Source organism: Falco naumanni, chromosome 13 (assembly GCF_017639655.2).
Source record: "Falco naumanni isolate bFalNau1 chromosome 13, bFalNau1.pat, whole genome shotgun sequence".
In the NCBI taxonomy this organism is placed as follows: Eukaryota; Metazoa; Chordata; class Aves; order Falconiformes; family Falconidae; genus Falco; species Falco naumanni.
Genome location: NC_054066.1, coordinates 12,238,503 through 12,265,715, shown reverse-complemented (window position 1 = coordinate 12,265,715; position 27,213 = coordinate 12,238,503). Strand labels below are relative to the sequence as shown.

Genomic DNA, 27,213 nt, shown 5'->3' with positions numbered 1-27,213 from the left:
ACCCGCTGAACAGAGGGTGTGATGCTGTCTGCACCAGAGTAACGCCGCTTGCTTTGCCAGAGTGATTCACAATACTTGGCATCGTTGTCACACGCTTTGGCCCTTCTAATTGTTCCTGTGTATGGGCATGAACAGGGTACAGGAATGCTGAAGTCCAGATTTCCAGCAGAGCAGGGAGTTGGGCTGGCAGCGTGCACTGTCGCAGAGAACTAGGCTGTAATCTTGTGCTTTGTAAAATTCTCATGTATGTGGTGGTTTGTACGGGTCCAGCCTTCAGAGAAGGCTTTGGAAGAGTTTGGAGGCAGGTGCCTGCCTGAGACTGCTGTGTCACTCAGTGCCTTCAGTTTCTTGCCTGCCTTGATGGATCTGACCAGGAGCTAACGGGCTCCGTAGCGAGAGTTTGTGCTGTAAATGCTGTGTGGTGATTTACTGCTGGGGCTTGTTATCCCATGTGGTGGTTTAATGCACCCTGCGTACAGATCCAAGGTCGACTCTAGGAAATATTTAATGCTGTTCTGCTTTGTACACCTGGAGGTCAAAAGGGGATGCGTTTTTTCTAGCTAATCGTCATCTCTTGCAAACTAATTGTAAGTAAAATAAAGCAAAGAGAAAGCATGTGGAGTCTGGCCAGCACTTAGTAATGTCTGAAGCAACTAGTCCATTGCAGTGTTATTTCTTGGACTTGCTTTTACTGAACTTTCTTGGGATTTTGAAGTTTTACCCCATGTAGCTTTTCTTAACTTTCACTGTGTGGTTCTTGTTCTTTGTGTTGGTATTTTTTTTTGGTTTTTGTTTTCTTTCTTTTCCAAGCCAGTGGGTCGATATAATGAATTATAAACAGTGGGTGTGAGACGGCTTAAAAAAAATTAAAAAAAAATTAATGGTGGTTGCTACCAGCACTGTACATTATAGATACTCCACTGGAAGTTAACAGTGAATGGTCTAATAGGTGAGATGCTTACTTACAGGGGTTGTATTTGCAAAGATCTGGAATACATCTTTATTCCTGGGCAGTATTTGGTGCTTCTCCTTTGGACCTGGCACAGTATCAGCAGGGCCCTTTGGATGGTGGGGAGGCCGCCCACTTCCCTGCCGTGCAACTGAGCATTTCCTTGTTTTTCTCTCTTGCCTGCTTTGCCCTTTCCTCTCCTCCCAGAGCAGCCAGACCCTGGATGCTGTGTGTCTGTCTGCTGAAACATGGGATGGACAGAGGCTGGGTCCTCACCTGAGGAGCTGAAGAATTACAGTGGGGAGCAAGATGATATCAGTTTTAATGTGCATGTTTTGGTTAATATCTTGTTAACCCTGTATTAACCCCTAACACCATGTGGTTACTAGTATAAATATTTATTCTTGGTATGTAGCTACAAATATGGGGTAGGATTAATGCTAAATTATTAGTACTCAGTTTAAATAAAATCAGTTTGTCAGACTGCTTCCTTCTGTGTTTTTGGGTTTTTTTTGTTTGTTTGTTTTTTAGTTGGCCAGAATATACACAAACAGGTTTCACATGGCCAGGGCCTCCAAAATCTCATTATCTTAATTGTCACCCTTTGACGTTAATAAATGATTTAGCTAGAACATGATTTAGTCACTGGGGAGAAATGGAATCGACTGTTGCAACTATCCTTCCCTTCTAGATGATAATGAGAAACTACAGCCCACAGCTCTTAAAAAATAATAGCTCTGGGTTTAGGACATTATTTTTGATTATTACAATGTCTCAATGCTATTATATTTGTTAATATTTTACTCTGGAATGCCTTCACTTAGAAAAAACTGGAAGGTGCACAAAGGACATCCTTCTGTATCCTTTAATGTTACTCTTCAGCATTTTACAGGCTGCAGATGTGTTGCCAGTGCTCTGCCTCTTCTTTTTTAAAAAAATCATACTGTTTTGTTTCTGTTGACCATTCTTCACTTACCGGAGGAAGTAAGTTGTTTGGACAATGTGTTGGGATTAGCTGTGTATTGAACTACCACAGTAAACAAGTAATTAATTCTCATAAAAATGTACACTGTGCTCTCTGCGTGGATTTTATGGAGTTGTCTGGAAAAGAAAATATTTTTCTGTCTAAAAAGCATTTCCTACCCAGTAACTAGCTGTAAAAGAAACAGCTTGAAAATATTTCCTGGCCAAAGGAAAGGATCGGTACATACTTCTAGTCTGCCATTGTGGTTAACATCACTATGTGTTTTTCTAGCACTTCCTCAATATCTCTCAGTTTTATGTACCTAGTGTTAATAAACGTAGCTACAGAAATAACAATCCATCTGAGCCAACCGGTTTGATCTTTTTTTTTTTTTTTTTCCGCTAATGCCGATGCTGGGATTTTGCAAAGGATAATCTGAGGATTCAGGCTTGGCTTTGCTGCTGTTTGAAATCACTATTAAAATACTGATGACTTTGCTGCTGGACCAGGGCCTGAGGGTTGTGCCTTAGATTTTTTCCTTTTTCTTTCTTTTTTTTTTTCTTTTTCTTTCTTTTTTTTTTTTTTTTTTTTTATGAAGAGCTAGATCAGCTAGATCAGTGGGCAAAATATTGCATTTGTGGAAGGAGATAAGGGGTGGGTAGGTCAGCGTGCTTGCTGTAGCACCATGCATGGCTGTGCAAGCACAAGCTGCAGTTTACTGTGGGGTGTGTTTCAGAGCACAGCCAGTGACAGATGGGTTTTGATGACCGGCTTGTGCCTCTCAAAACAAAAGTGTAGTGTTTATTTCAGCTTCTAAACCAGGTTAGTGAACAACTATCAGCAGTACCGGGTGACCTGCAGCTGTTAGTTTGCAGAGCTTAGGTGTTTTTTATGCTGTTACACCAGTCAGCAAAGGAAAGTTGGGGTTGGCCGTACTGGTATTTCCAGAAAATGAGAGTTCAGAGGTGGCAAACATGTATGTCCTGAGGATTTCTGCTCGGCTTCCCCCTTAATGTAGGGGTTTTGGCGTTGTCTTCTGGCTTGCTGGTTGCAGTTCTCCACGGGCCAGTGCAGGGGCTTTTGACACTTTGCTGACAGTATTTCACTGGCATTGCTCCCTCTTAGCCAGCTGCTCTGCAAGCCTCCCAAGCTACCCGTAACTCAGGAGGATGAATTTATTTCAAATTGTGAGTACCCTTTTCCCTTGGACTTTTCCAGTGTTAGTTGTTTTTACTCCTGCCCCCTCCCAGCCACTGCCCAGCGAAGCTGCGTGGTGTGTGTTCCCTAACCAGCCGCTTCCTGGGCAGCTCTGCAGCGTGGCCGTTTTCTCGGGTGTCCTGACACCAAGGTTTCGTTTTGTTGTTGTATTGTACTGCAGATGCGTGCTTCACTTGTCTGATTTCCTTGCTGCTTTCCGGCAGAGCTGTTTGCCCTCTTTCAAAACATGACCCTCATAGCCGGGGATTTCTGTAGTGCCTCATTGGCTGTAGAGGTGCGATTATGGGTGATTTTCTGCCTTAAGTTGTTGCTTTTTTTAAGTTGGCTTTTATCTGCTACTGTCACAGACATCTAAAACTGTGATTCTGAGGTGCTCAGAAAACCTGGAGGCAAATGAGAAGATTCCTAAATTTATTCATCCCTTGCACTCTTTCAGTTGTGACAGTTTCTGTACTAACAGATACATTACAGCTTTGGGAGATCAGGGGTGAAAGCAGGAACTGTTAGGGATGGTCACCTCTGTGGTACCACAAGCCAGGCTAGTCAACCCAGTGGTTCCTTGGTAGCTGTGGTCTTTGTCAAAAATACGTTTGAAATGTTTTTGAAGGCTGGGTACAGAGTGATACCCATAAATAGATCCTGTAAACTTGCTCTCCTGAGCTGCAGAACATCCCTCAGTAGGTCAGGCCTAAAGACCATGAGCTATTTGTGCCGTATATATTTATACGTGAGTGTACTGCAGTGGAATTGTCACAAAACTGTAACTAAAGCAAGCTGGAAATGAAAAAGCTGTGCCAGTTGAAATAATAAAAAGAGGCGGGCATGCCCCTAATAAATGCTGTAGTGTAATTGCTGTAAAAGTGTGCAATGTTTGCAATAATAATACAAGTTATATTTACAGTAACAAAGCTCTCATTTCTGCAAAACTTCAGCCATACATGTATTTTCACCTACTGCAAGCAGCCACCGTTGCCCACAGGTCTGTGCACGGCACCATCAGTAAGGGTCTGATTTCTCACAGGACGGAGGCCTTGCTAAGTGTTCAGTCTTTCAGTGGACACGTATCTTTTCCAGAATTGAAAACATCTTTTATTCCCTGGGCTGAGCTGGCAGCCGGCACAGAAGGCAGTCTGCTTTATGTTTATCAGTCCAGGGAGAAGTCCAGTGCTTGCAAGCCTATTTCTCATCTGCCAAGAACATCAACAGAAAGTTTAACTATCTTCCACTCTCTCTTTTTTTTTTTAATCACTTAAATATGGCCATTCAGGGAGGCGTTTAATTCTTTAAATATGGTGAAGAAGGCGTTAGTGAGTTAAGGGTAGAAGGTTTAACCCCGTGATTTCTGAAGCTGTGCTGGTGGCCGGCTGCTGTCGGTGTGTGGTGATGGGTGGGCTGTACTGGGAGGTGCTGCGGGAGCATCCCCCCTGCTGCGGACCAGCCGTGCCCCCCACGCCCCTGGGTGTGGGGCATGGTGCCGGTGTGCCGGAGCCTTTTTGGGGCGCCTGCTGAGGTTTTACTTGTGGACTGTTTTTTGGGGAAACCCTGGTTTAAACTCTTGCTCTGTGCTGCCATCTATGCAGAGCGTGTTCAGAGAGAATAAGCAACCTGGTCCTGATGCGATTGTTAAGCTATGCTGTTCATTGGAATTAGTCTATATTTAAGCTGTGATGTATGTGTGTAAAAATGAGCCTTGATCATTTCAGGGCTTGGCTGAAACCCTGTGATCCAGGCCTGTAAATAAACCCCTGGCAGTGAGTGAATGCTGAAGGGCTTTAGAAGGGTCTTTTCAAATGATTCTTGTGCCCGTGTGTGGAGAAACGCGGATGTGTAAAAGGTTTCCCTTGTAGCTCAGGAAATGTTAAAAGTCTGTAGTGGTGTATTTTAACATCAGAGTTTCTTAATTATTAGAGTTCTAGCAAGAAAATTTCTTGCATAAATTGTGGCAGCCCTTTTAACCAACTGAACGCCAGGTTTATTACTATATGAACTTGATAATTAGTTTGTAATCCGTGCATAGGCATTTCATCCTGGCGGTTTTCTCGCAGAGAATAATTTGCCTTTTATTTGTTGAGGGTGTTTTTTTTGGTGAAAACAGAACTCCCATTCATGATGGGCACAGCAAATGTAGTAAAACACTATCATAGCTGGGATTTGTTGTACACTATGGATTTATGTCAAGAATGTTAATGATTTGTTTATGAATAAGTGAGCCTGTAGTATTGTGAAACAGTATCTGGCAGGGCTGCTGAATGGACATTTTGAGAGCAGAGGATTCTTGAACTGAATAAGCTGTAGATATTTGTGTGTCTCAAACTAGTCATAAGTAGGCTTATGGATTTTTAGACAGAAGTGTTTATTTAATGCATGATCATAGTCTACAGTGCTCATCTGGCATATGTATGGGCCACTTGATAACAAGCAAAGAGGTTGTTAAGTATTTTTTAAGGGCAGTTAATCTCCTTCTAGTAGGCTTTAGTTTAAAAATAAGATTTTCTTCCAGAAAGCAACACAAAACCTTAAGCAGAGCAGTGTGACGTTTGCAGACTCAATGTGGATCAGGAAGATACTCTGGGTTTGCAGCGTCTCGCTTGGGTGTAGCACCTAGTTTAGCAGAGCCACCACTCGGGTTTCCCAATGGCATTATCCCTTGGCAGCCAATATGCCAATATGTTTATGGTCTCAGATAGGCACCTTCTTCATGAGGGCTTGGGAAGGGTCTACTGCTTTCTTCTGATCCCAGTTTTCTTGGAAGGATACCTGCTGATGGGTAGGAGAGGTGGTTCATTTCCATCAGAATGAGAGTGAATCAGAAGACCAGTATCTCCTGTGCGTTAGTGAGTACTGGTGAGAAGTGAAACACAGTTCCTCAAAAGAGTAATTTGGGAACTAGATTGAACCTCATCCCAGGTAATGTTTCCTTCCTTTGCCTGTTATAATTTGCATGGACAGGGTGTGGAATCTGATCACTGGGGTATCAAATCGACTGATGAACAGCTGATGTCCAGCAGCACAAAGTGAGAGCTCAGTTATATGTGATTTCGTGCTATGTAAAGATAATAAGTTTTCAAAAAAATGATGGCAAGATTTATCATCTCTCCAACCATCCTTCCTGTACAGAGTTTTATAGCTGGTTAAATGGGTGCAAATGCTTAACCTGAAGAAGAGGTTGTCACTCAAGTGCAAATTGTGCATTTTTAAATGTAGCTGAGCCTCTTGAAAAACTGCAGGTGGAAAATGTTGTGTTTATCACTGTAGCAGGAAGCTTTGCTGTGTGACCTCCTGCACCATGGGCAGCTGAGCCCAAAACCAAGGGACTTCAGAGCTGGACTTGGTAAGTGTCAGAGGCAGTTGGTGGTGCGCATCCAGGCTGCTGTGTGGAGCATGACTAAACTCTGTCTGATAAATTACGGCATTTCTTGAAATAGTGCCTTGTACTTTTTAATGAGCTGGGCTATCAGCTCTGCATCAGTGGATGGTTAAAATGAAGCAAGAATTGCTTTAACATTAAAACTGTGCCTGGAGGACTTCTTTGAGAAATTGCTTATGATTATTAAGTGAATATAATATGGTAAGACAACCTTGCTTCTTTGCTGTGCTTTTTTTTTCATGCTGAGTGCGGTTTTGAAAGTTGAAACATGTACAGATGGAAAGTAATGTTCAAATGGGAACGGCTTTGGAAGCCATGCAGTGCTTTCTCCCTTTGAACATGAATAGGGAAGAGAGAGGTAAGACACAATTTATTGAGATGCAACTGTTATAGAAGAATTGGATTTCCTCTAAATACAGCTTGATTGTGTGCCAAATGGAAAAGAGGCTGAAGCCAGAGCACTTCATGTGCCAAGCTGGAGAAGAATCTTTTCTAAACCAAGTGGGCTAGGGAAAAATGACCTTCGTATTGCTTGTTCCTTCTGTCATGTCTACACGTGTACAGACAAATAAATGGAAAGATAGCCACCCTTTGTGACAATTGTTGATGAAAGTGAAGCAGCCGTGGGGGGCAGTCGGGCTGCCTACAGTCTAACCTACTATGGGGCAGCAACACCACGGGAGTGTTTATGCAACCCAGGGCAGCTGGCATGGGTTGTCGTAGGTAGTTCTGCCAGGTTACCACTGAGATTTACCCCTATGTCCCATGTGTGTTATTTCTCCAGTGGTGTGTGTGTTGCTTATGCTGTTTTCGGAATTGTCTGTTATTTCTTCCCCAGAATCATCTCATCTGAGATGGTATGTCAGCAAATAAATAGCCCACAAGCTGCATGTTACTCCTGTTCTCCAGTATTGCAGCACACATTCAGGGAGGGAGGCAAGGAGGGAAACTGTGGAGCTGATGGCTGATGGACTCATTTGTTCTCTAGATAGGTACCTGCGCCCTTTTCCCACTCAGATACATACTGCACCATTAAACACTATTAAATATTGGCAGCTTTGCAGTAAACTGCATTTGTGATTTGTCTACTGTGTAAGCAGAAAAGGCAGTCCCAAATCTGCTTCAGGAAGGGCTTTACTCTGCTGGGTTGGGAATATCAGTGATAGCCACCAGAGTCTGTTAATTTCTGACTATAATGGTGATAAAACATGAAAGTGGAAGTGCTCATGTCGTAAGGCAGGAGTTGGAACTAATCACTTTTCTACAGATGCTACAGGGAAAATAGATTATAACCCTGTTTCATGTGCTGGTTGAAGCTGGTTCCCTTTTGATCTTTATACTAGTGGTGGAGCACTGCGTGGAATATCTATCGTGGTTTTCAAATAATTTCTAACCTTTAATTCTACAAATGAATTATTTTTAAAAATCTGTGTTTAAGCAGATGCACTTGCCACATAGTTTTTTCATGGTGCCACAGTCAGAACCCATGGTCATCCTTTGTGGATAACTACTGTGTACATTTGCCTGGCTTGACCAACAGAAAATGTAGGTAGTTTTGTGTTCCTGTTTCTGCAGGGAGATGCTGTAGCTCTTCAACCTCTGATTTTTCTGATGTGCTTGTTGTGGTGTAGGTGACACTGCGACACATGTGATACCCAACCAGTGCTTAAAGATGGGAAAATGCAGAACTTGGAACACTTCAATGATGGTGGTTGCTGGCTTGCACCCAGGAGGGAGCAGGCTTTGTTGCACGATCAAAGGTCTCCTGCACTCATCAGCTGCTCAGAATGGAGCAGACAGATGTTTATCTAGCTGATTGTCTTGTAAAATTGTAAAATTGGCTTGTGCAAATAGCTGTGCATGCAAAACTTGACTGATGTTGTTTTAGAGGCTTTTCTAATGTCATCTGAAAATCTGTTCCAGGCAGAGAACTCGGGATCCAAAACTGAATAAAAATCAGACAAGGATACTTTCTGCTCCTAAAGCCATCTAAGACTGAAAATAGTGTAGTTGGATTAAAGATGGGTATGTCAGAGGGGAACTGGTGGTGATTAATTGACATGGAGTTAAAATTCCTTCTCAAAATCTGTGACTTCAGTTAACGGCTTGCCCAGACTTTCCACTTATGAGGTTATCTGTTTCAAGCTTTGCTTCTGGACTGAAATTACATACTTTCTAAAAAAATGAAAATATTTTAGTTGCGGTGGTCTCCCAAGTAACTTACCAACAGTACAAACATCTTTACAGACTTTCCTTTAAATAAATGGTAACACTTGGAAAGCAAGAAAACAGCCCTCTGTCACCTAGCTCAGCATCAACCCTCAGGAAGAGAAATGGTCATTTTGAGTGTTAGGCTCTGACATCCCAAGTGGAGACCTAAAGACTAAGCCTTATTTTGTATTGACATGGAACATTTTGTGCTGAATCTTCTTGACTAGTGTGTAGGCAGAGAAGCTTTGCAGGGGGCAGTCTTGAGGATCTCAGCAGCTGTAACGAAAACTCTGATGGAAGTGAGTGGCGATGAGGCAGAAGTCTTGCGTAGCTGTTGTGTTGTTCCCTGTATGCTCTATAGCTTCACCGACAGAAGCTCTCCACTACGGTTCCCTTCTGATGATGGTGCTCCATTGGAGCAGTTGGCCTTGATGATCCTAGCTCATGGGTTGGTGTTTAATTGCTTGCTAAATGATCCTTGCTTTCCAAAGGTGAGAAACTGCAATAAACACTATAAACTAGAGAGTTACTTTTCCTAGAATTATTTGTTGAAGAGGCCAGGAAACTTGACAGATTCACTTGAAAAGTCTTCTGTGAATTCTTCTTCCGTTGCAGAATTGGGGTTGACCCATACAGAAGCAGCACTGGAGATTCATATTGAATCCCTGTGTGCATGCATCCATCTGCCTCGTATTTGCAGTCTGCCTGGTTACTACCATAGCAGTAAATGTTCAGAATTGGGCTTTTATTTTCCCCCTCTTTTTTTTTTTCCTTTTGGCCAGATTACAGTCACTGACATCACTTAGTTTGGCTTGGAGATTTTTTGAAAGAACTGTATGGCTATAGCAAATAGCTTGTTTAAGCACAGTTGAGAAGCCACGGGTAGGGCTGCAGCGTGTAGAATTTCAAGTATGAAAAAAGATGAATTATAAGATTGATAACCCTTGTGCTTAGTGGTCAGAATGCAAATAACAAAAGCTGCAGATCTGGGCAGAGAGATGCACTATAAAAAGCATTATCACAAGATTAAGCTGTAGAAGACACATTTTTGCATGGTAATCTGCTGGATTTATTTTGACAATTATCTATTTGTGGTGGTTGTGAATGAAAGTGGAATTTTTAGCAGTCTTGGTATAATGACTGAATTTGTAAAGCTGCTCAAACATTTTGCATCAGAGTTGTGTGGGTTTTTTTTTCAGCCAAATACATGACTTTTTTGATTAAAAGAAATATTTGTCTTGAAGCTTTTTTTTTCCCCAGAGGAGTGACTAATTGGTATTTACAAGATTCAATACTTTAATATTTTATCGGAGGCCCCTAAATTCTTTCACTCCCTTCTCTTTCAGGGTAAATAATTCAGATTTCAGATGAATCAAGCTTGATAAAAGCCACCTTGTTAACATCTGTAGAATTACAGCTCTATTTGCTTTGAGGGATGCTGGAATAACTACATCAGTAATGCTACTAAGGTAAATTGGATGGGGCAAAGGAAGAAGGCAGTGGGGGAATACTGGGCAGGCAGTTCATTTATTTTAATTTCACTGGTTCTTTCACTTCTGTTTAACTAGCTGCCCAACACAGGTACACTGGAGACCACGAATGTCATGGGCATTCAGGAGACTTCTATCGTGTTGTATTACAGGAATGTATATTAGATCTGCATCTAGAGAAGCTCTGGGCTTTAACAGCTCAGGCCCTTTTCCCTGGATGTTGACATTCTATATTATTTCATTTCCCATAAGCCTGAATCATATTAAAATACTGTTCACATTAACTGACAGGGTTTGTACCAAGAAACATTTAGTAATAATTAAAAAAACCCGCCTCTCATTTACACTCCTGTTTCTTCTGCAACTTCATTTCTCAAAGTTGAGCCAAAACTTGCAGATTAAAAATTGTTTGGCTTTTTTCAATGCAAAAATATTTAAGTTGTAGAGTGGCTGAGAATGGATGGTGTTTAAGGTGGTCAGCAAGGGGTGGTGGGGGGAAGAAGGCTGAGGCTGTACTGAGGATAAGGATGTTCCTCTTCGTTGCTCTGTGGGATTATTTATTCTGCAGCTGTTTTATGTGTGGAAAACTTGCAAGACATTGTGTATTGAACAGAATTTGGAGCAGACTGGACAAAAGTGAGAGTGTAATTACTGGAAAAAAGAGGATGTAGCTTTCACAACATAAAGGTTGAATCATGGTACAGACGTGAAGTCTTCCAGTTCTGCTGGCCTTGCTGGAAGGCAACGTTTGGAGAGTTTTGAGCTGTTCTGTTTTCTTTAGTTAAAGAATTCAGTATTTTCATCATTTGATGCTCTTCATTTCATTGGCAATGTTGAATTACAAGACTGAAATCGCAATTTAGTTACTACTCTAACAAACAGTAATAATTGTTCAGGGGTGTGTGTGTAGTAGCACGTGTAAAGCGGCAGGCAGTAAAGGTGAGGGTAGTTCTGTTCCTGTTGAACTTCAGATATGTTTTGTCAATTTCTGTGGAAGCAGGGGTGTTTTTTTCATGGCATATGGGATTCTTAAAGACTGGGATTTGGTTATGAATGAGCACGTGTTTCCAGAATGGAATTACTTGAGTTTGCTTAATCAGTTGTGGATTCCTCCAGCGTGACGCTGCAGTGCCTGTGTGAGGAGTTAGCTTTGCTTTATTGGTCCCATATGCACTGGCAGATAGTGCAGTAACCATGCCTTGGGGGAGGATAGGGGCATCTGGTTGAATCTCATGGTGCATATATTATTGCTCTTCTGGAGGGATTTGGTTTTGTTTGTTTGTTTTTTCTTTGTTCTAAGAACTGCAGATATGTATATATGTGTATAATCACTAACATTTTGAATTTTAACACTCAGACGAGGGATAAGTTAAGCTTCTCCAAAATTATCTGAACTTTGCTGACAAGTAAAGAAGAAGAAATTGAGGTTTTTTTTAGAGAAACTGGAGTTTCTGAGCATCTCTGGGTTTGGGTGCTAAATTGCAAGAACTTGGAAGCTTAATTTCCTTTCTTGTCAAGCGCTAAGGTCTTGTCCTTTGAAAATCAGAAACATCGAAACATCAGAAAAGATTAATTACTTCTGAAAAACTTTGTAAACACTATGCAGATTTAACCTTTTTGTCTAGAGGATGTGGACGTGAGAGGGCTGTCCTGTGGGTGCCGGAGGGGAGCCCCAGCACAGGGGTGCCCCATCCGCAGCGGCTTTACTTGACTCATTCTGCACTGGGAAAAGCAGAGTTGTTTTGCATCTGGCTGTTTTGGCTTGGCTTAACCAGTAAGGTGGTTGAAGGAGAAACAGGAATGTAAATGAGTTGGTTTGATATTCTTTTGTAAAGGTTTCTTGGTGCAAATCCTGTCAATTATCCAACTCTAAAGCTTTGCTGAATTAATGAGACACTTTGTAGAAGGGTATTTTTGATTACTTTCTGTACACTCACTTATTCCTGATGTGGGCTCTCTGGTGTGCTGCTGTTATTCATGGCTTTAAGAAGTGTGAAGACCTACTTTGTGAAGTCTCCCTGGGGGCAGGGGTTATGCATTTGTTCTGCAGTGGGACCCAAATTTTGTCTATTTTCTGTATCACCTGCTCAAACGTTTGTATAGCCATAAATCCTGGCAGAGTTCCCCCATGATTCATAATTTGCTGGTGGAGGCGCGAAAGCAGCAATACTGCAGGAGATGAAATGCCTGTGAGTGTAGTTAGGGCTGGGGAAGTCTCCTTGGGAAAGTGCATGTGATGGGACAGCAGTGCTGGCCGGACCTGGTTCCCCTGGGAATGCTCTGGAGCATGTAGTGATGGTGCTCCTGAGGATGTGTGGAGAGGGAAGGCTAAAGCCACCAGGCTTCTTTCTTTGCCCTCTGCAAGGTTTGGTTTTTTTTTTTTTTCGGGAGGGGGGCGTGGGGGGCGTGGGATGCACCCTGATGGAGGCTTTCCAGAAGGGCTGGAGAAGCTGGTCTGTGCATTTGGAGATGGCTTGTGTCCATGGGAAGTCGGAGGGACCCCCTCTCAGAGACTCTCAGGAGCGCCAGTCTTAAATCCTGGGGGTGTTTCAGACCTGGAAAAGGCAGTGTTGTAAATCAGCATCAGAGGAGTTAGAGATACAGTGGATGTCTTTAGAGGAAAGAATGGATTCTTATTATCTTAGAGCTGTAAATATAAGAATTAATTAGACCAAAAGCTCATTTGGTTTATATTTAAGCAGTACATGAGCTTTTTTGGCAAGAATTTGTGCCCTGTATCTCTGCATAGCATTAGGCACAAGGTTACCTCTCGCAAATAATCAGGGCCAACTCCCTGTTTCTAGCAGGCACCTGTGTCATCCAGTTCGTATCCCTGTCTCTGAGAATAAGGCTTAGAAAGGCAATATAGAGGTCACTGAACTACATAACTGCTTAACAAGTTAGTGATTTATTGCAAAAAATGAAGGAGAAGAGTGAGAGAATGAAATGCTCGTTTTGAAGGGGCTGTATTGGGGGATGCAGTGGCTGTCTGGCAGGTATTGTATGAGATGGGCTTGCTCTGCCAGGCACAGAGTGAGGAGAAAGAACTTTTTAAAGCATTCTCTGACACAGAAATTATTGGAAAGCCTCCAAGAGCGAATTGAAAAAGCAACAACCGCCTTCATGCTGCAGGATTCCATTGTTTTAATATTGGACCAACTACACCAAATAATACATCTACTGGAAACTCATGTTAGGGGAAAAATATGTTGGAAAGCAGCTAAGGGGTCAGCTCAAAATCAAAGTGAACGAACTTGACATATCTATGCTGCTGCGTGTCCTATTTTCCTATTTTGTTCTTCTTCTTGTTGTCAGCTCGTATTTCTTAATTTATTTCCACTCTTTTTTTTTTTTTTTTTTTTTTCCCTCTAAATCATTTGCCTTGTCTTGGGCTTGTATTTTGACTGCTATTTTTCCTGAAAAATGCTGGGGCTGCTAAACAGCTCTGCTTGCACGGAGAAATTCTGGCATACTAGTATTTTTGAAATTGTAGTCTTGTTTAAAATTGCAGACTTGCACACAGATGCAGTGCCTTTGGGGAGGTACTGCTGCTCTGGTGATGAGACAGTGAACAACAGATAATGGGGATGACTTTATTTTCCTTCAGTGCTGTGTAATGGAGCTGTGCTTCCCAGACTGGCTTTCTTTGCTGGACTTCTGGATGTGGTTTGAAGACCAACATCATCAAGGATGGGATGGAAGAAAAAGGCAAAGTTGTTCCTGCAAGCGTAAATGTTATTTATAATGATTTCATTTAATAACATACACAATACAGCTATCTGTTAATTGGGTTTGGGTGGCATGAGAGCTAATTCAGTCGTGAAAAATTTATTAAAATCTGAGAGTTAACCATGGCCGAAAGTTTGGGAAATAGTCATTTATGAGAGCATCTCAGTTGATACATTGGTAGAAGTCATTATGCTTTAGTTCTACTGATATGTAGATGTACTGATATAAAAATGTTCTGATATAGACTATATGCCACGAACATCAAGCATTGGAAACTACAACTCATTTCAAAATATGTTTAACTGTCATCAATGGATAATAAACTGTAAAAGCCCAAACCCAAACAGACTTATTTAGATGTTCACCGTCCATCCACATGCTTAATTTCCACTGAAATAATGGACCGGGAATTTAGGTACTGTAATGTAGAGACTGATAAAGGAACTTTTTATGGTAGTGCTGTGACTTACCTCCTCTGCTGATCTTTTAGGGAGGTCGTTTTTTATTTTCGTGGATATGAGTGTCCTGAAATACTGACTTCATCCTACTCTGATGTGGATCTCTATAGTGGGACTTCAGGTTTTGAGCAATTATGGCTAAACTGGGAACTTAGTCTCTGAATATCCTGTATATTCAGATTTGCTTAGGTTGGGGGTTTAGTTTGGCTGAGTGTAGAGAGATGCTAGAGAATCACTCATGAAATTCTCATCTGGCTCTGAAGTTCCCTGCAGTTTGGAGGGTGTTTGTATCTGGGATTGTGTTTTGTTTGGGCAGCGATCCTGCTGATCAGAATCACATAAGCTTGGCAACAGAATGGAGGCATCCAGCCAGAGCAAACTCAAAGTACACAGGGTCTGAGAACAAAACGTTTCACATGAATTAAATTGTGAGGAAACAGAAATTATTTAAACTTGTAAGAAAACAAGGCACTGTGAGCATCGTCACATAGGCAGCTGTGTGATCAGGGCTATTGATAGGGAGTACAAGTTTTATTTATGAAATCTTGATAGTTGTGTGTTTTTAAGAGATATGTCTGATCACCACAGGAAGAAGAATATTCCCCAAGAACTGGTATTAGATTAGAGATGGAATAACTCTCAGTGCTTGCATGCAAAGATCCAGGAGCATCTTTGCTGAAAGGCTTTTTGACACTCAACTGATTTTGGTTTCCTCTGTACCATACACTGCGGCTGGGCTTGCTGTCCTGAAAAGGTTCCCTCTGTCCTTGTCATGCTTTTCTATCTGCAGTCCTGTCTTCCTTCCCTTCATCTGTTTTTTTATGTATATTCTACATTTTTCTGTCAGAGCATTATCCTTTACTCCCTTGTTAGTTCAGTAACAGCAGGAGAAGCCCAGGAGGGGCTGTGCCCGCCAGCAAGCAGCATTGCCTGCAGCACGCCTGGTACTGCCCCTCCTGGCACTTTCCTTCCCCAGGCTCACACCTTGCTTGCTTTGATGCCATCTTCTGCTCAGTGCCCGGTCAGACAGATTTGAGCTTACCCTGGCAAACACAGATTACTCTTTCCTGTGCCAAAATGCTCCCTGCCGCCCCTGTCTCTCTTCTGTGCTATCTGGTGGGAGGGTGATAGAAGCAGAGGGATGTGAGGAGGGGAAATGGTGTCAGGCGCTGGTTCATTTTCTAGTGTGCCACCATGCAGGGTGGCATTGGGCACATGGATGGGTGGCAAAAGCTTTTTGGTTTGGTGGTTTGGGTTTTGTTTGTTTTGGTTTAGTGTGGTTGGTTTTTTTGGTTGTGTGTGGGGTTTTTTTGTTTTTGTTTTTTGGTTTTTTTTTTGTGGCATAGCATTTCCCAGATGCTTTGCCCCAGCATCCTTGGAGGTGCCATGCCCTCAGCGCACTGAGTCACGCCAAATTGTGGCATGAGCCTGCCCAACCTCCTTGACTTCCAGGATGTGTCATACAGTTGCCCGCAGGCAAGTCTATCTTACCCTTGTACCTGTTGTCCTTTCTTTGCATTTGAGAGGTCTAAATTCAGACATAATTATCGGGATTTTCACTTAAATACCACGATTTACCTGAAAGGGATTGAATGGATTTGGTTTGATAGGCTGGCAAAATATAGCTAGATGAGGTACGCTTTTAATAACCAGATTTTGGGAGCTGGATTGGTTTCAAAAAGATTACTTAGGCCGGATCTGCTTGAGTATAAAGAGTTGTGACGTGATCTTGGCTTTCTGCTTGCCCGTCGGTTTTGTGTTACAGAGCAGGCTGCTGATGGGATGATTTCTGACTTTGATAAGTGCTTCCATCCTCTCTGTAGAGGGTTTTATTGTAGTGTTCAGTACAATGTTTATATGAACTGCTAGTAAAGGATAAATAAATACAGCACAGTTAAGTTTAATATGGGGAGGGGAAGATACTTAAACTGTATTAGCAATATTTGTTTAACAAGAAATGGCTCAGATGTGACACTTATCTATACTGGATAGCATTTGCTTTAAACAAAAGAGAGCCTTGAAATGGGTCAGTTTTCATATGTATCAGAATTCTTTTCTTGCCGAAAAGCTAGAGGCTTGGGGTGGGGTGGTCCTCGGTCAGAGCCGTGCTCATGTCACTGGTGGTGTAACCATATTGCTAAAGCACTACTGTGGTGTTGTCTCCTCTGCCCATGAGTAAGAGAGTGGATTCTTGCATCTACAGACTGGTTATGTTGGTAGTCAAATTCCACTGGGACTAGGTGAAAAGGGACATCTGGACTTTCTAAACTTCTTTTGCAGTTCATTGCACTTGGTTTTGTCTTTCCCATCCTAGGCTGCTGTCTTTTGCTGTGGGATGCTGTTGAAAAGTTTTGGTTTCATTCCAGAACTAAATGGATTTCAAAGGTAGCAGAAGTACTTTCACTGAAGCAGTAAATTATAGAGGTTATTTTTTTAATTTTCCAGGGACTGATCTTTAGCCGATGCTCTAATGTGGGTTTAATCTGGAAATTCCTTTGTAGGTGCTGTGGAAGGATGAATTGCCCAGAGGATTACTTGTTATTCTGGCAAACGCCTTTTTCAGAGCTTGGAACTTTCAGAACAACACTTTTTCACAAGTTAGCATCCTGTCATTTTGGGGTTGGCCCTCAATGTGTATCTTTGGCAAAATTTGACCAAATACAGGTTATCTGGAAACGAGAAGCCAGTTTATGCAGTTATGGATTGGTTGTAATGCTGATGTTGAGAGATAACGGGGGCTGAGGGCTAAGGGGCTGAAGACTTGCTGATGTTCACCATGTCACAACCCGATTAGCCTGTAAACTATGTTCATTTTACTCATCCCCTGTTGCTGGTTTACAGATTACAATGAGTTACAGTCCCCTCTTTCTTGACATTTGGTTTTATATTTGCATCCTGTTATGTAACCCTTTCATAGATTTATTAAATTTGAGACTTTGTTTTGTTTCCATGACGAAAATGGAAAGATCCACTAGGCCCAGAATTGGTGGAGTACTCAATATTGTGAACAGCAGTGACTGTTCAGTTAAGACCTCTAGGTGAAGAGCAATGCAGAAGTGTTAAGTTTTATTACTACAACTTATCAGTGGATACTTTCTCCTCCAAAGCACATTTAACTGTATGGAGTTGTTTTCTCCAAGACATTTGGTCTGAGTTGTAGAAGTGGCTGGATTTTTGCTGACAAACTAAACCAAAACCCAAATGCTGTTAATTTTTAGTTTTAATGCCAATGGAAATTGTTCTTGGACTAAATATGTAGCATCTAAAATTTGCAAATTGAATGTTGTGAAATAGTTCATCTAGAGCTTATATATAACTGTTGAGCTGATAAGATATATGCTGAAAACAATTAGAAGTTCTTGATTCTTATGTTCAGTTAACCTGTAGCTAAAAGGGTTAGTGTTGACAGGTTTTTCACTGAAATAGGGACCACTTTGAAGGTCACCAAGGAGGCAAGTACATATTGTACCTCTGTAGGTGACTGTCTTGGCCTGCTACAGGTTTTGGCTATCAGTTACACCCCCTTCAGTTTTCTTATGCAGGGGGAAAGGGTGCCATTAAGACTGGTCAGCTAAGCAAAAGAAAATGATGGAACTTGAATTCTTGAATAAGCAAAACAATGGTTTTGTTTGAAGATGATTTTCCAATGTTATTAGAGGCTTTACTTAGTAAATTTTACTCTGAGTAATTTCATGTTTAGCAAATAGGAAAATGCAATGCTAATTACAGCTCTGAGGCTTTCTTTGGCAATTAAGGTATTTTTGTTTGCTCAAGAAACCTTAAAACTTGCTGCCTATTTCTTACTGTTATATTGCTCTTTGCATATCTATCAAATGTAAACTCTATTACAGTAGCACTGTCTAAATGGATAAAAGATGAATGGTGTGCAGTTTTGAGCTGTTGTTACAGTCATATCAGTTAAGAATATCTTCTTTGGTGATTTTCAGTGTAAGAACTACCAAATGAACCTAGTGGTTTTGGCACATGGAATGTGAACGGTATAATGGTCCCTGAACCTTTATTCACTGAATTGCTGAAGTCATGCTTTTCAAGAACTTAGTGAATTTAAGGCACTTTAAAGAAATATTCTGCGTTCACAGCAGTGGAGTGCTAATGCCTCTTCTCAAAAAATACATTGGCTACTGTTATAGGTCAGCATTTGCCAATAGTTTCCGCAGGAGATGCCAGTTTGGAGTGGAAACTAAGAAATGGATTCAGTGAAACACTTTATCCTGTTCTTGGCTTAAAGCACATGAATAATCCCATTGACTACCCACGTGTGCTTTACTGGGACTGCTCACATAGTGAAAGTTAGGCATGTGTTTAAGTAACTTGCTTATTTGGGGGCTCACTGCATGATGTCTCCTGGCAGAGACTTGATTTTCTTACGGCAGCCATCATATGACCTGCGTGCAGGGAGCGCAGTATTGTCTGCACTAGCCGTGCAGTCCAAAGCAACAGGCTATTTCTGTGTCCACCCCCAATCCGTCTTGCGCTTCTCTGGCAACTAATTATCTGTTGGCTGCCAATTGTGCTGTAGTGTTTTTGGCACCCAACCACTCCAACTTGCTGCTCGTACAAGTATTGAATTGCTTTTGTAAGGCAGAGAGTAGCCTTTCCCATGTTGAAGACTGTATATGTGGTTGTTACAACATGAAAAAAAAGTAGATCATTGTCATAGTTTTCCTCATTTTGGTCAAATTGTGCTCTCTGTCAGTAGTCCCACTGAAGTTGATAAGAGATGGTAGCAGAGGAGAAGAATCATTTCAGAGGTCCAAGCTCAGTACCCAGAGGGGCTAAATGGAGCTTTTTCATCTATTGAGTATCTAATGGAAACACTGCCCTTTATTTGAGAACCTCTGTAAATAGATCATCTATTGAAACGGAGTTCTTCCAGCATACACGGTGCAAGAAGTTAAATGCTAGGATTGGATACTTTGCAGCCATTATCTCTGGTTTGATCCAAAATTGGGCCACCAGCAGAATAGTACAACTTTAGGTTAGAAATGCATTTAGGTAAGTTTTTCACCTCTGCCTTCCTCTCCCATCCCATGCACGCACAAGGCAGCAGATGACCTTGGTGACAGCATTTTCCCATGTTTCGAAAGGGGCTGGCCACAGGTGGGGAAGCACTGAAACCCACACATGGCCGGTCTCCAGCACCCTCTCCCTTCTGCATATATTCTCCTCCAGAAATACAACCTTTGCAGTAAGTTAGCAGACCTATAGCCTACATATAAAAGCCAGTCAAGCTAATAGAGAGAACTACAGTTGTAGTAGACAGCGATTAGTTAATGGGACCAGCAAGCCCAGCACTGTGTTGGTAATCAGTGGAGCTCCTTCAGACTCAGACTTTGAGCTTCCTCTAAACTCACCACAGCTGGCTATCTGTTGTTTAGCCTTAGCAAACAACTTTGCCAGAGAAGTCTAGGAAGCTTCAAACAAAAGGCTGTTAACCACAACTGAAAGGTAAAATGGAATAGGTTTTCTCAGTAAGTTTAGTAATCCTGGCTGGCAAAGAGTTCTGTTATCTTCAGAAACATGTGTCAAAGAATATTCTGTAATGTATAATGATCTTAAATGGAGTACTCTTTTGCTGGAGCTGTGTTCAGGAGAGTGAATGGGATAACGCGTAATATGAACCAGATGAAAAATAATATGAGTAGATTTCCTCACTGGGTTGGAAACTTGAATGCTTGCAGAAACAGCACGGAGGCCCTGAAGTATTGCTGTAACAGGCTGTAACTTCATGCGTGAGGTGGGAAAACATGTAAGATTTTCACAGACTGTTAGTGTTTATGCCTTGAACATGCTTATGCACGTGTTTAAGGTGCTTGTAGATCCAGTATCATAACAATTACTAGACCTAAACACTGATGAGCTAAGGATTAAACTGTTTTAGAAGTGTATTAATAGACTTTCAGTTAGGTAATCATAAGGTATTTATGAATTAAGACGGAGATTTATTTCCAAGAAATTCTCATGCATTTTCAATGGAATTCTCAAATCCACAAAAATCCACATGAAAACAGAGTAGTATCTAAATAATTGATTCATCCCCTGTGTATAAATAATCTGTTTAATAGGCACTCTGGTCACCTAAAGCACGGAACTGAAAAGCAAGGGCCTGAGTTGATTTTTTAGCTCTGGTAGATACTTCTTGTATGGTTCTGGGGTATCACTTAGCATCTCTCTTATTGCAAGCCGGACCCCATAAGGTTTGTCTGCCTTGCAGAGGTGAAGGGGAGGCTGAGGAAAGGGGTGACTGCAAAATAAGTCAAGAATCTCACATCAAAAAAGGTTTGGTTTTGATGGAAGTCATCTGGAGTCATTGCACATACGTCTAATAACTGCTGATTTATAAGAGTCAAGTTATGAAGCTTTAATAAATGCATATTTCTTTAGACAGTGCTGCAGTATGTTGCTGGCTGGGAATACTACGTTGATTTGCTTCATGTCTGCACATTTTCCCCTTAGATACGTAGTAGCAAGTGAAAATGTTCAGTTTCTCGAAGTTCAGTTCAAAGAAACTTCTATATGTTGAAAAATTTCTGTGACTCCCCTGATTCCACAAAATCGATTTGGGAATCTTTCAAGGATTGGCTTAGTTCACTCTGAGCAATTGCTGAGAAACTTCTTATTCAGTGACATTACTCTCCACTTGGGTAGTTCCTCACCCAAGCCTGGGGAGTTATTTCTCATCTGTTGAAAGTGACAGGTTTTGAATGACATCTATTTATTAGTACCAGTAGTGGCATTTACATTGGAGACTAGAGGAACTGTTGCTTACAAAGGGAGAGAATTTAAAATTCACATGCTAAAGGCAAACTGATGAGACATTCGGCTCAGTGGGAACGGTGACATCTGCAAAGGTCAGTGGGATGAGATTTAAGTACTGAGGAAAGAAAACAAGAATGGATGAATGCATAGTTCTTTGAATGGTCTTTAAGCCCCTGTTCTTCCCTCCACATGGTCATTAGAGGAGGAACTAGGTCTATGAACAATTTTATAATATTCTTGGGAGTGGTCAGAGGTAGAGTTTAGACCTTTTCTGGGGCATAGATGGATTCTAATGAATCCTCTCATTTTGTGTGTGTATATCTTTTTTAATTAAAAACAGTCTCCACATTGTTAATAGTAATAATGAATGTTCACTGTCTTAAGTTATAAAACCTGTTAACACTCCCTATGGAAGCTTCCAAGGCATTGAACAGCAAGGGAAACACGCAGACACCTCCAGCTATTAACTCTCATTTTTCTGCAGTGGAACTGGAGATAATTGCTTTCCTTTCTCTGTTTAGCATTTTCAGACCATGTTAAAGACTAAGTTGAATGTCCTTACTCTTCGGAAAGAGCCTCTCCCGACAGTGATCTTCCACGAACCAGAAGCCATTGAGCTGTGTACCACAACTCCCCTCATGAAGACCCGGACTCACACTGGATGCAAGGTACTCAGGAGCATAAACTTAAGGAATGAGTCCCCTGTGGAGGTGTTGTATGTATGTGTGAGGACTCTGAAGAGCCCAAAGTAACCAACATGGTCATTGTTTTTCTGGAAGCCCCATTAACTACTACTATTACTACAAAGTTTGCAATCAAAAAAGTCAGTGAGTGTTTCTGACTGGAAATTTGGGCATCAGGAAAAAAACAGGTTTGGGCGGTGTGGCACAGTGCAAATGGTGGAGGATTTCTAACAGCCTTCAACGAATGTTGCTCATAAACACTGCCATTGTTTCTTTAAGTGCTAGTGCTGCGATGGGAGATGAAGGACCCAATGCGGTTTATTTGCATTTAGCAATCATACTAACCAAGGTATAAACCTACTGGAACAGGGTTGCAGCTTAAAACTTGAGGTTAGTTTGGTAGGGCTTTTTTTTTTGTTTGTTTGTTTTAAAGAGAGGAAGAAAGGGATGAGGAGGAGACTTAGATCTTGATTTGGTCAAGCAACAAGATGAATTTGCCCAGTCACATCAAAGCACAGCTTCTGAAAAAGCTCTTCTTCTTTAAACTTTAATGGCTTAAGAGCTTTGAGTGTGTTCTTCTGTGGTAAGAAACCATATAAAAATAGCAAACAAATCTGCTGTGTTTGCATTTTCTGTTGGAGCCGTTTTCATTGGTCATAGAGCTTGCCTAGCCTTGCAGAGCCATGGGCAGCCTTGCAGATTGAGCTGGTATCACGGTTTAACCCCAGCCGGCAACTGAGTACTGCACCGCCATCGCTCATTCCTCCAGTGGGATGGGGAGGAGAATTGGGAAAAAGGTAAAACTTCTGGCTTAAGATAAGAACAATTTTACAATTTAAACAAAATATAATAGTAAAAATAGTAGTGATAATAACAATTGTAATGAAAAGGGCAGGGAGAGAGAGAGCGGAATAAAACCACCAAAAACTCCAAGTGATGCACAATACAATCACTCATCTGCCGTTGACTGATGCCCAGCCACTCCCTGAGCAGCCATCGGTGGCCCCGGCCAACTCCTCCTAGTTTATGTACTGTGCATGATGCTCTATGGTGTGGGATATCCCTTTGGCTCATTTGGGTCAGCTGTCCTGGCTGTGTCCCCTCCCAACTTTTTGTTTTATCAACATTATTCTCATACTAAATCCAAAACACAGTATTGTGCCAACTACTGAGAGGAAAATTAACTCTATCCCAGCTAAAACCAGGACAGCTGGGTACCGGTTTGGCCTGTGCTGCCTGTCAGGGCTTGCCAGGCAAGTCCCCTTCACCCAGCCCAGCTGTCAGTTGTAGGATGTATCCACCCACCCTCGAGGGTGCTGGTGAAAATGGAGAGAACTGGCCTTCAGCCTTCACTGCTCTGTGAAGTGTCAGCTCTGGAAGAGCCGTTGCCTGATGCTACATGTACTGGATAAGGTCCAAAGTGCAATTAAATGTACTAACGCTCTTCCCTGCCAGTGTGTATACACTCACGCGTGCCGCACACTCTCCTTATTGGAGGATCTGATGTAAGATGGGGCTAGAAGAAATTGCTTCCTGATGTATTCCCCTGCTTCTCTTGGCATGCTCTGTGGCTGGCATGGGCTGTGGGCATGCTGTGAAGGGTCTTGCTGGGGCACCTCTAGGGCTGGCACTTCCTCAGCATAGTTTCTTCTTGGGAAGTGTCATTTTTGTTTGACTTTTTGCCTGTCACAATAGCCAAGCAACAAGACTGTTGCTGGATATTGAAGCACTGCTGCCCTGTGCTGATGCAGAGGAATGCAGGGCAAGTGACCCTAATATGCTTTGTACGGTAGCTCATAGCATCTGCTCTTCCACTGTGATGTCTTCTGTCCTTTATGTTGACATCTAATGAATTTTTAGAGAATATTAGCTATCATAAAAATGGTTCACAAAGTATCTGGCTTTCACCCCTAGTGAGAGAGAGTTCACACATAATAATGCTTTCTGAAATCAGTTTATTGCTGTGAATGTGTGTAGAATTTAAATGAACGTTTTTATTTAACCTACAGTCCTTCAGCTGGAAAAGATGGATTGCAGGGAGATGTTGAACCCCTCAGTGAAGAGAATATCATTCTGTATATAGAGATCTCTTTTTATTTATTTATTTATCCTGCAACATAACACAGTAGTGGTGACTAGGGAACATTTGCTGCCACAACGCTCTCCTTTTCCTGCTTGCACCATTTCTCCTCCCCCTCCCCCTGTAGCTAGTTCACCTCCTGCCAGTGCTGGAGTCTTATGGTAGTATTTTTGGGGTGGTGGCCAGTCCTACTTCAGACAATTCAGCATTTGTGATTCCAGTACCTGCCTTGGGAAGACGATTGCACATATGTGTTGTGTTCCTATAGCTAAGTAATCCTCTCCAGTCATTAGCTGAAAGGCTCTGATTTTACACAGTCTTTCTAGTCACAATCTCTTTCTTTTTCCCTTTTTTTCTGACTAGACGTATTCTTCTCTTGTGAGGCTTGTATCCTCCAGCTGTTTATAGGTAATTAGCCTTCCTCTTCTCTTTCCCCTCTGATTATTAGTTTCTTGCTGAGTCATACAATTATAGTGTTGCTGTAACCAAGCCAGTGTTTTATAGTACAAGTTTTTGCTCTGTGGGGTCTGATCTGTTACTGTTATTCCAGGTGTAATGGGGGAGATGCTGTGGTGGTGCTGGTACCACCGAGCCTCTGGTTCTGAGACACAGGCTTTTCAGGCGAGAGCACAGCATCCAGTTTTTACTTTCTTTCATGAGTCACACTCTTTTGATCCTTAATAATTTTATTTCTCTTGACTGAAATCCCTCCAATTTATCTATGTAATCCCATTAATGGGATAGCATCATTCTTCTGACAGAGGCTCCAGACATCTAATTTTATTGCATAGCTTAAACATACGCCTCGGCTGGCACCATCTTGTTATAGGGACTTGACACATGCAATTGCTTTGCTGTTCAGAGGTCTGGGCGTTAGTTTTCTTATGCAATTGCTCTTTTCCTTGTCCTTTCATGGCAAGGCAGGCTTCTTTTCTTTTTCATTTGGTGTTAGCTGCTGAATCCTGAAGAAACAAAACTTTTCTGCTGAGATCCAATCTCATTCTGTAATTGAATGGGATGGTTTTAAGGATAGCAGAGAAATGTCATGCTTGAAGTAATCTAGGGGGAACACTTGCAAAATCTGGGAAGTTAAATAATAGAACAGATTCAGAGAGCTCTTCCTCCCTGTCCACTTCCCTATCTGATGCAACTTTGTTGCCATCAAGTTTCCTAAAATGTATTTTCTATTTACAGCAGAAGGCTTAAGACTGGTTCCTCCTGTTCCTGCATGTCTGCACCTGCCTGCTTGGGCTGGCGGTGCTGTCGCTGGTCCCACCCTTGGAGACTCGTGGGCATGATTTCACCAAACAGGAGTAGATAATATTTGCATTGATTTGCAGCACAGAGCTTTATGCGCATACATTTTGGAGTTTGTAGTGCTGCTTGCTCAGTGAGACGGGGTTGACTTGAAGTCTGTAGTTACCAAAGGGCACCTTCTTGCCCCCCTTTCCCCTCCTTTCCGCACCAGTCCTGTTTGCAAGTGGGGAGCAACAGCCCTGCAACCTGGGGTTGGACTGTCGCAGCCCCACTCAGCAGACAGCCTAAAACAGAGCAGGATTTCTGGGTACAATAAAGCATTCAAGTCTCTGTTTTTTCCTGGGGGTTGTTTGCTTTCATTTGTGCCATGGTGTATGTTAGGTGAGAGGCAGGTCTCTGGCCCCAGAGGAACCACAGATTCTTGTCTTTCTCCAGCTGGGAGAGCTGGGGCAGGGCAGTGGGATGCAGTGCCCAGAGGGTTGTTATCTCTTTGGGAGCTGCAGCAGAGCACCCACATGCATCCTGCCTCTTCCTGTGATGGACATGGTGTTTGTGAATGCTGGAGCACCGAGCGTTAAGGTCAGTAGCTGCTCTGAAGAATGAAAAAAACCTAACTGGTTTATTGTTTACTTGTAAATGGCAAGTCTCAGCTTAAGCTAAACCACCCATTGCTGGGGAAGGACAAAAAAGAGGTTCCTAATTTGCTTTTATTTAAATAGAGCATGTTTCTGTATAGAAGGACTAGTGTGATTTCGATGCGCACATATAAAAATGTGTCCATCCCTGTTCAGATCCTAAGGATTTTGATTAGACTGTGGCTGTTCTGCTTGTAGGTCTTTCCTTTCAAATATTGTGCAGTCTTGTGTTTCAGCTGGAAACTTCCTCTTCTCTTATCACAACACTTAAGTACCGCCAGATGGAAACTGAAAATCTGGAGTATCTCCAGATAATGTTGCCCTCTACTCAGAAATGTGTGCTTTCTCTGTGCCTTTTAACAGATTTTAAGTTCTGTATGTTTTATTCTTCCTTAATGTCCTAATTGGCTTACACTGATTTTAATGTTTCTTGATTTCTGTCCCTTTGAGCTACGGTGGCGGCATGAAGGGAACTGCCTAAACGACTCTCTCTTCTGCTGTAGCTTTTCCAGGCACTGCTGCAGTAATGCAAAATGACAGAGGTTAAAAATGCTGCCTGTGATTTTTGAAGTGGTGTCGTAGGTTTAATTTTTTTTTTCTTTCTGTTGGAAGGCTCTTCAAAGTGAAGTCAATGCTGAATAATCAGTAGCTCATTGTTATCCACCTGGGTCAGGCAATCTTATTCCTCCAGTTCCCACCAGTGGACAAGCTTTTCTCAGCAGCCTGAGAGGCTGAGATGAGAGAAGCATAAACAGTGCACATAATTGCATTCTAAAGAGTATGCTTTTATTAAATGGGAAAATATTAATGATCTGGCATTTGCAGGCATGATACTCGTTGCTTGCCTGTTTTATTGGATTGAGTTGGTGAGATTATTAATTCAGGCTTTGTGGAAGACATGATGTTGAAATTTCTATGTGTGTATCATAGTTGAAGATTAATGAAAGTCTTGTTTAGCAATTTGTATAAATGGCATTTGAGCGGTACTGGCGTTTTAAAACCAAGTTTCGCACATATGATAGAGATTTTAAAAATAGCCAAGGAGTAATATAAATAAATGGAGCCGGTCTTTCAGAGTAGCTTAATTGCTTCACTCACAAGGCAAAAAGGAAAAGGTCCCTGTACTAAGCTTGCTGCAGGGTGGCGATTACAGTGGGGTTTATTCGGGGCCTGTATAGCAGGAAAGGGGCCATGGCCACAGCTGGGTTCCCTGGCACAGTGTACTGTCAGCAGTTAGGCACCGAGCTTGGCTACTGCAACTCTGGGACACATTTGATGTTGTTCCAGTCATGTCAACGTATTAAGTGGATTTGAGATGTTTCCTGGGACAGCTGGGCAGTGCCTGAGGGGTTAACCTGTGCAATGTCAAGGAGATGCCTCTGCACCCCTGCA

General features: G+C 42.0%; 1 protein-coding gene across 3 annotated transcripts in view; it reads left to right on the top strand.

Moving 5' to 3' along the window:
* Positions 1-27,213, top strand: part of PID1 (phosphotyrosine interaction domain containing 1) — a 91,200-nt gene that overhangs the window by 13,857 nt on the left and 50,130 nt on the right. Inside the window, exons 1-2 of one of the 3 annotated variants that reach the window (XM_040613708.1) lie at positions 2,715-2,735; positions 21,688-21,834. In XM_040613708.1, coding sequence (XP_040469642.1) covers positions 21,700-21,834 — 135 coding nt within the window. In that variant the 5' untranslated portion in view covers positions 2,715-2,735; positions 21,688-21,699. Of the gene's footprint in view, positions 1-2,714; positions 2,736-2,821; positions 3,101-21,687; positions 21,835-27,213 lie in introns of those variants that run through there. The other 2 variants (XM_040613707.1, XM_040613706.1) reach the window with 2 other exon arrangements.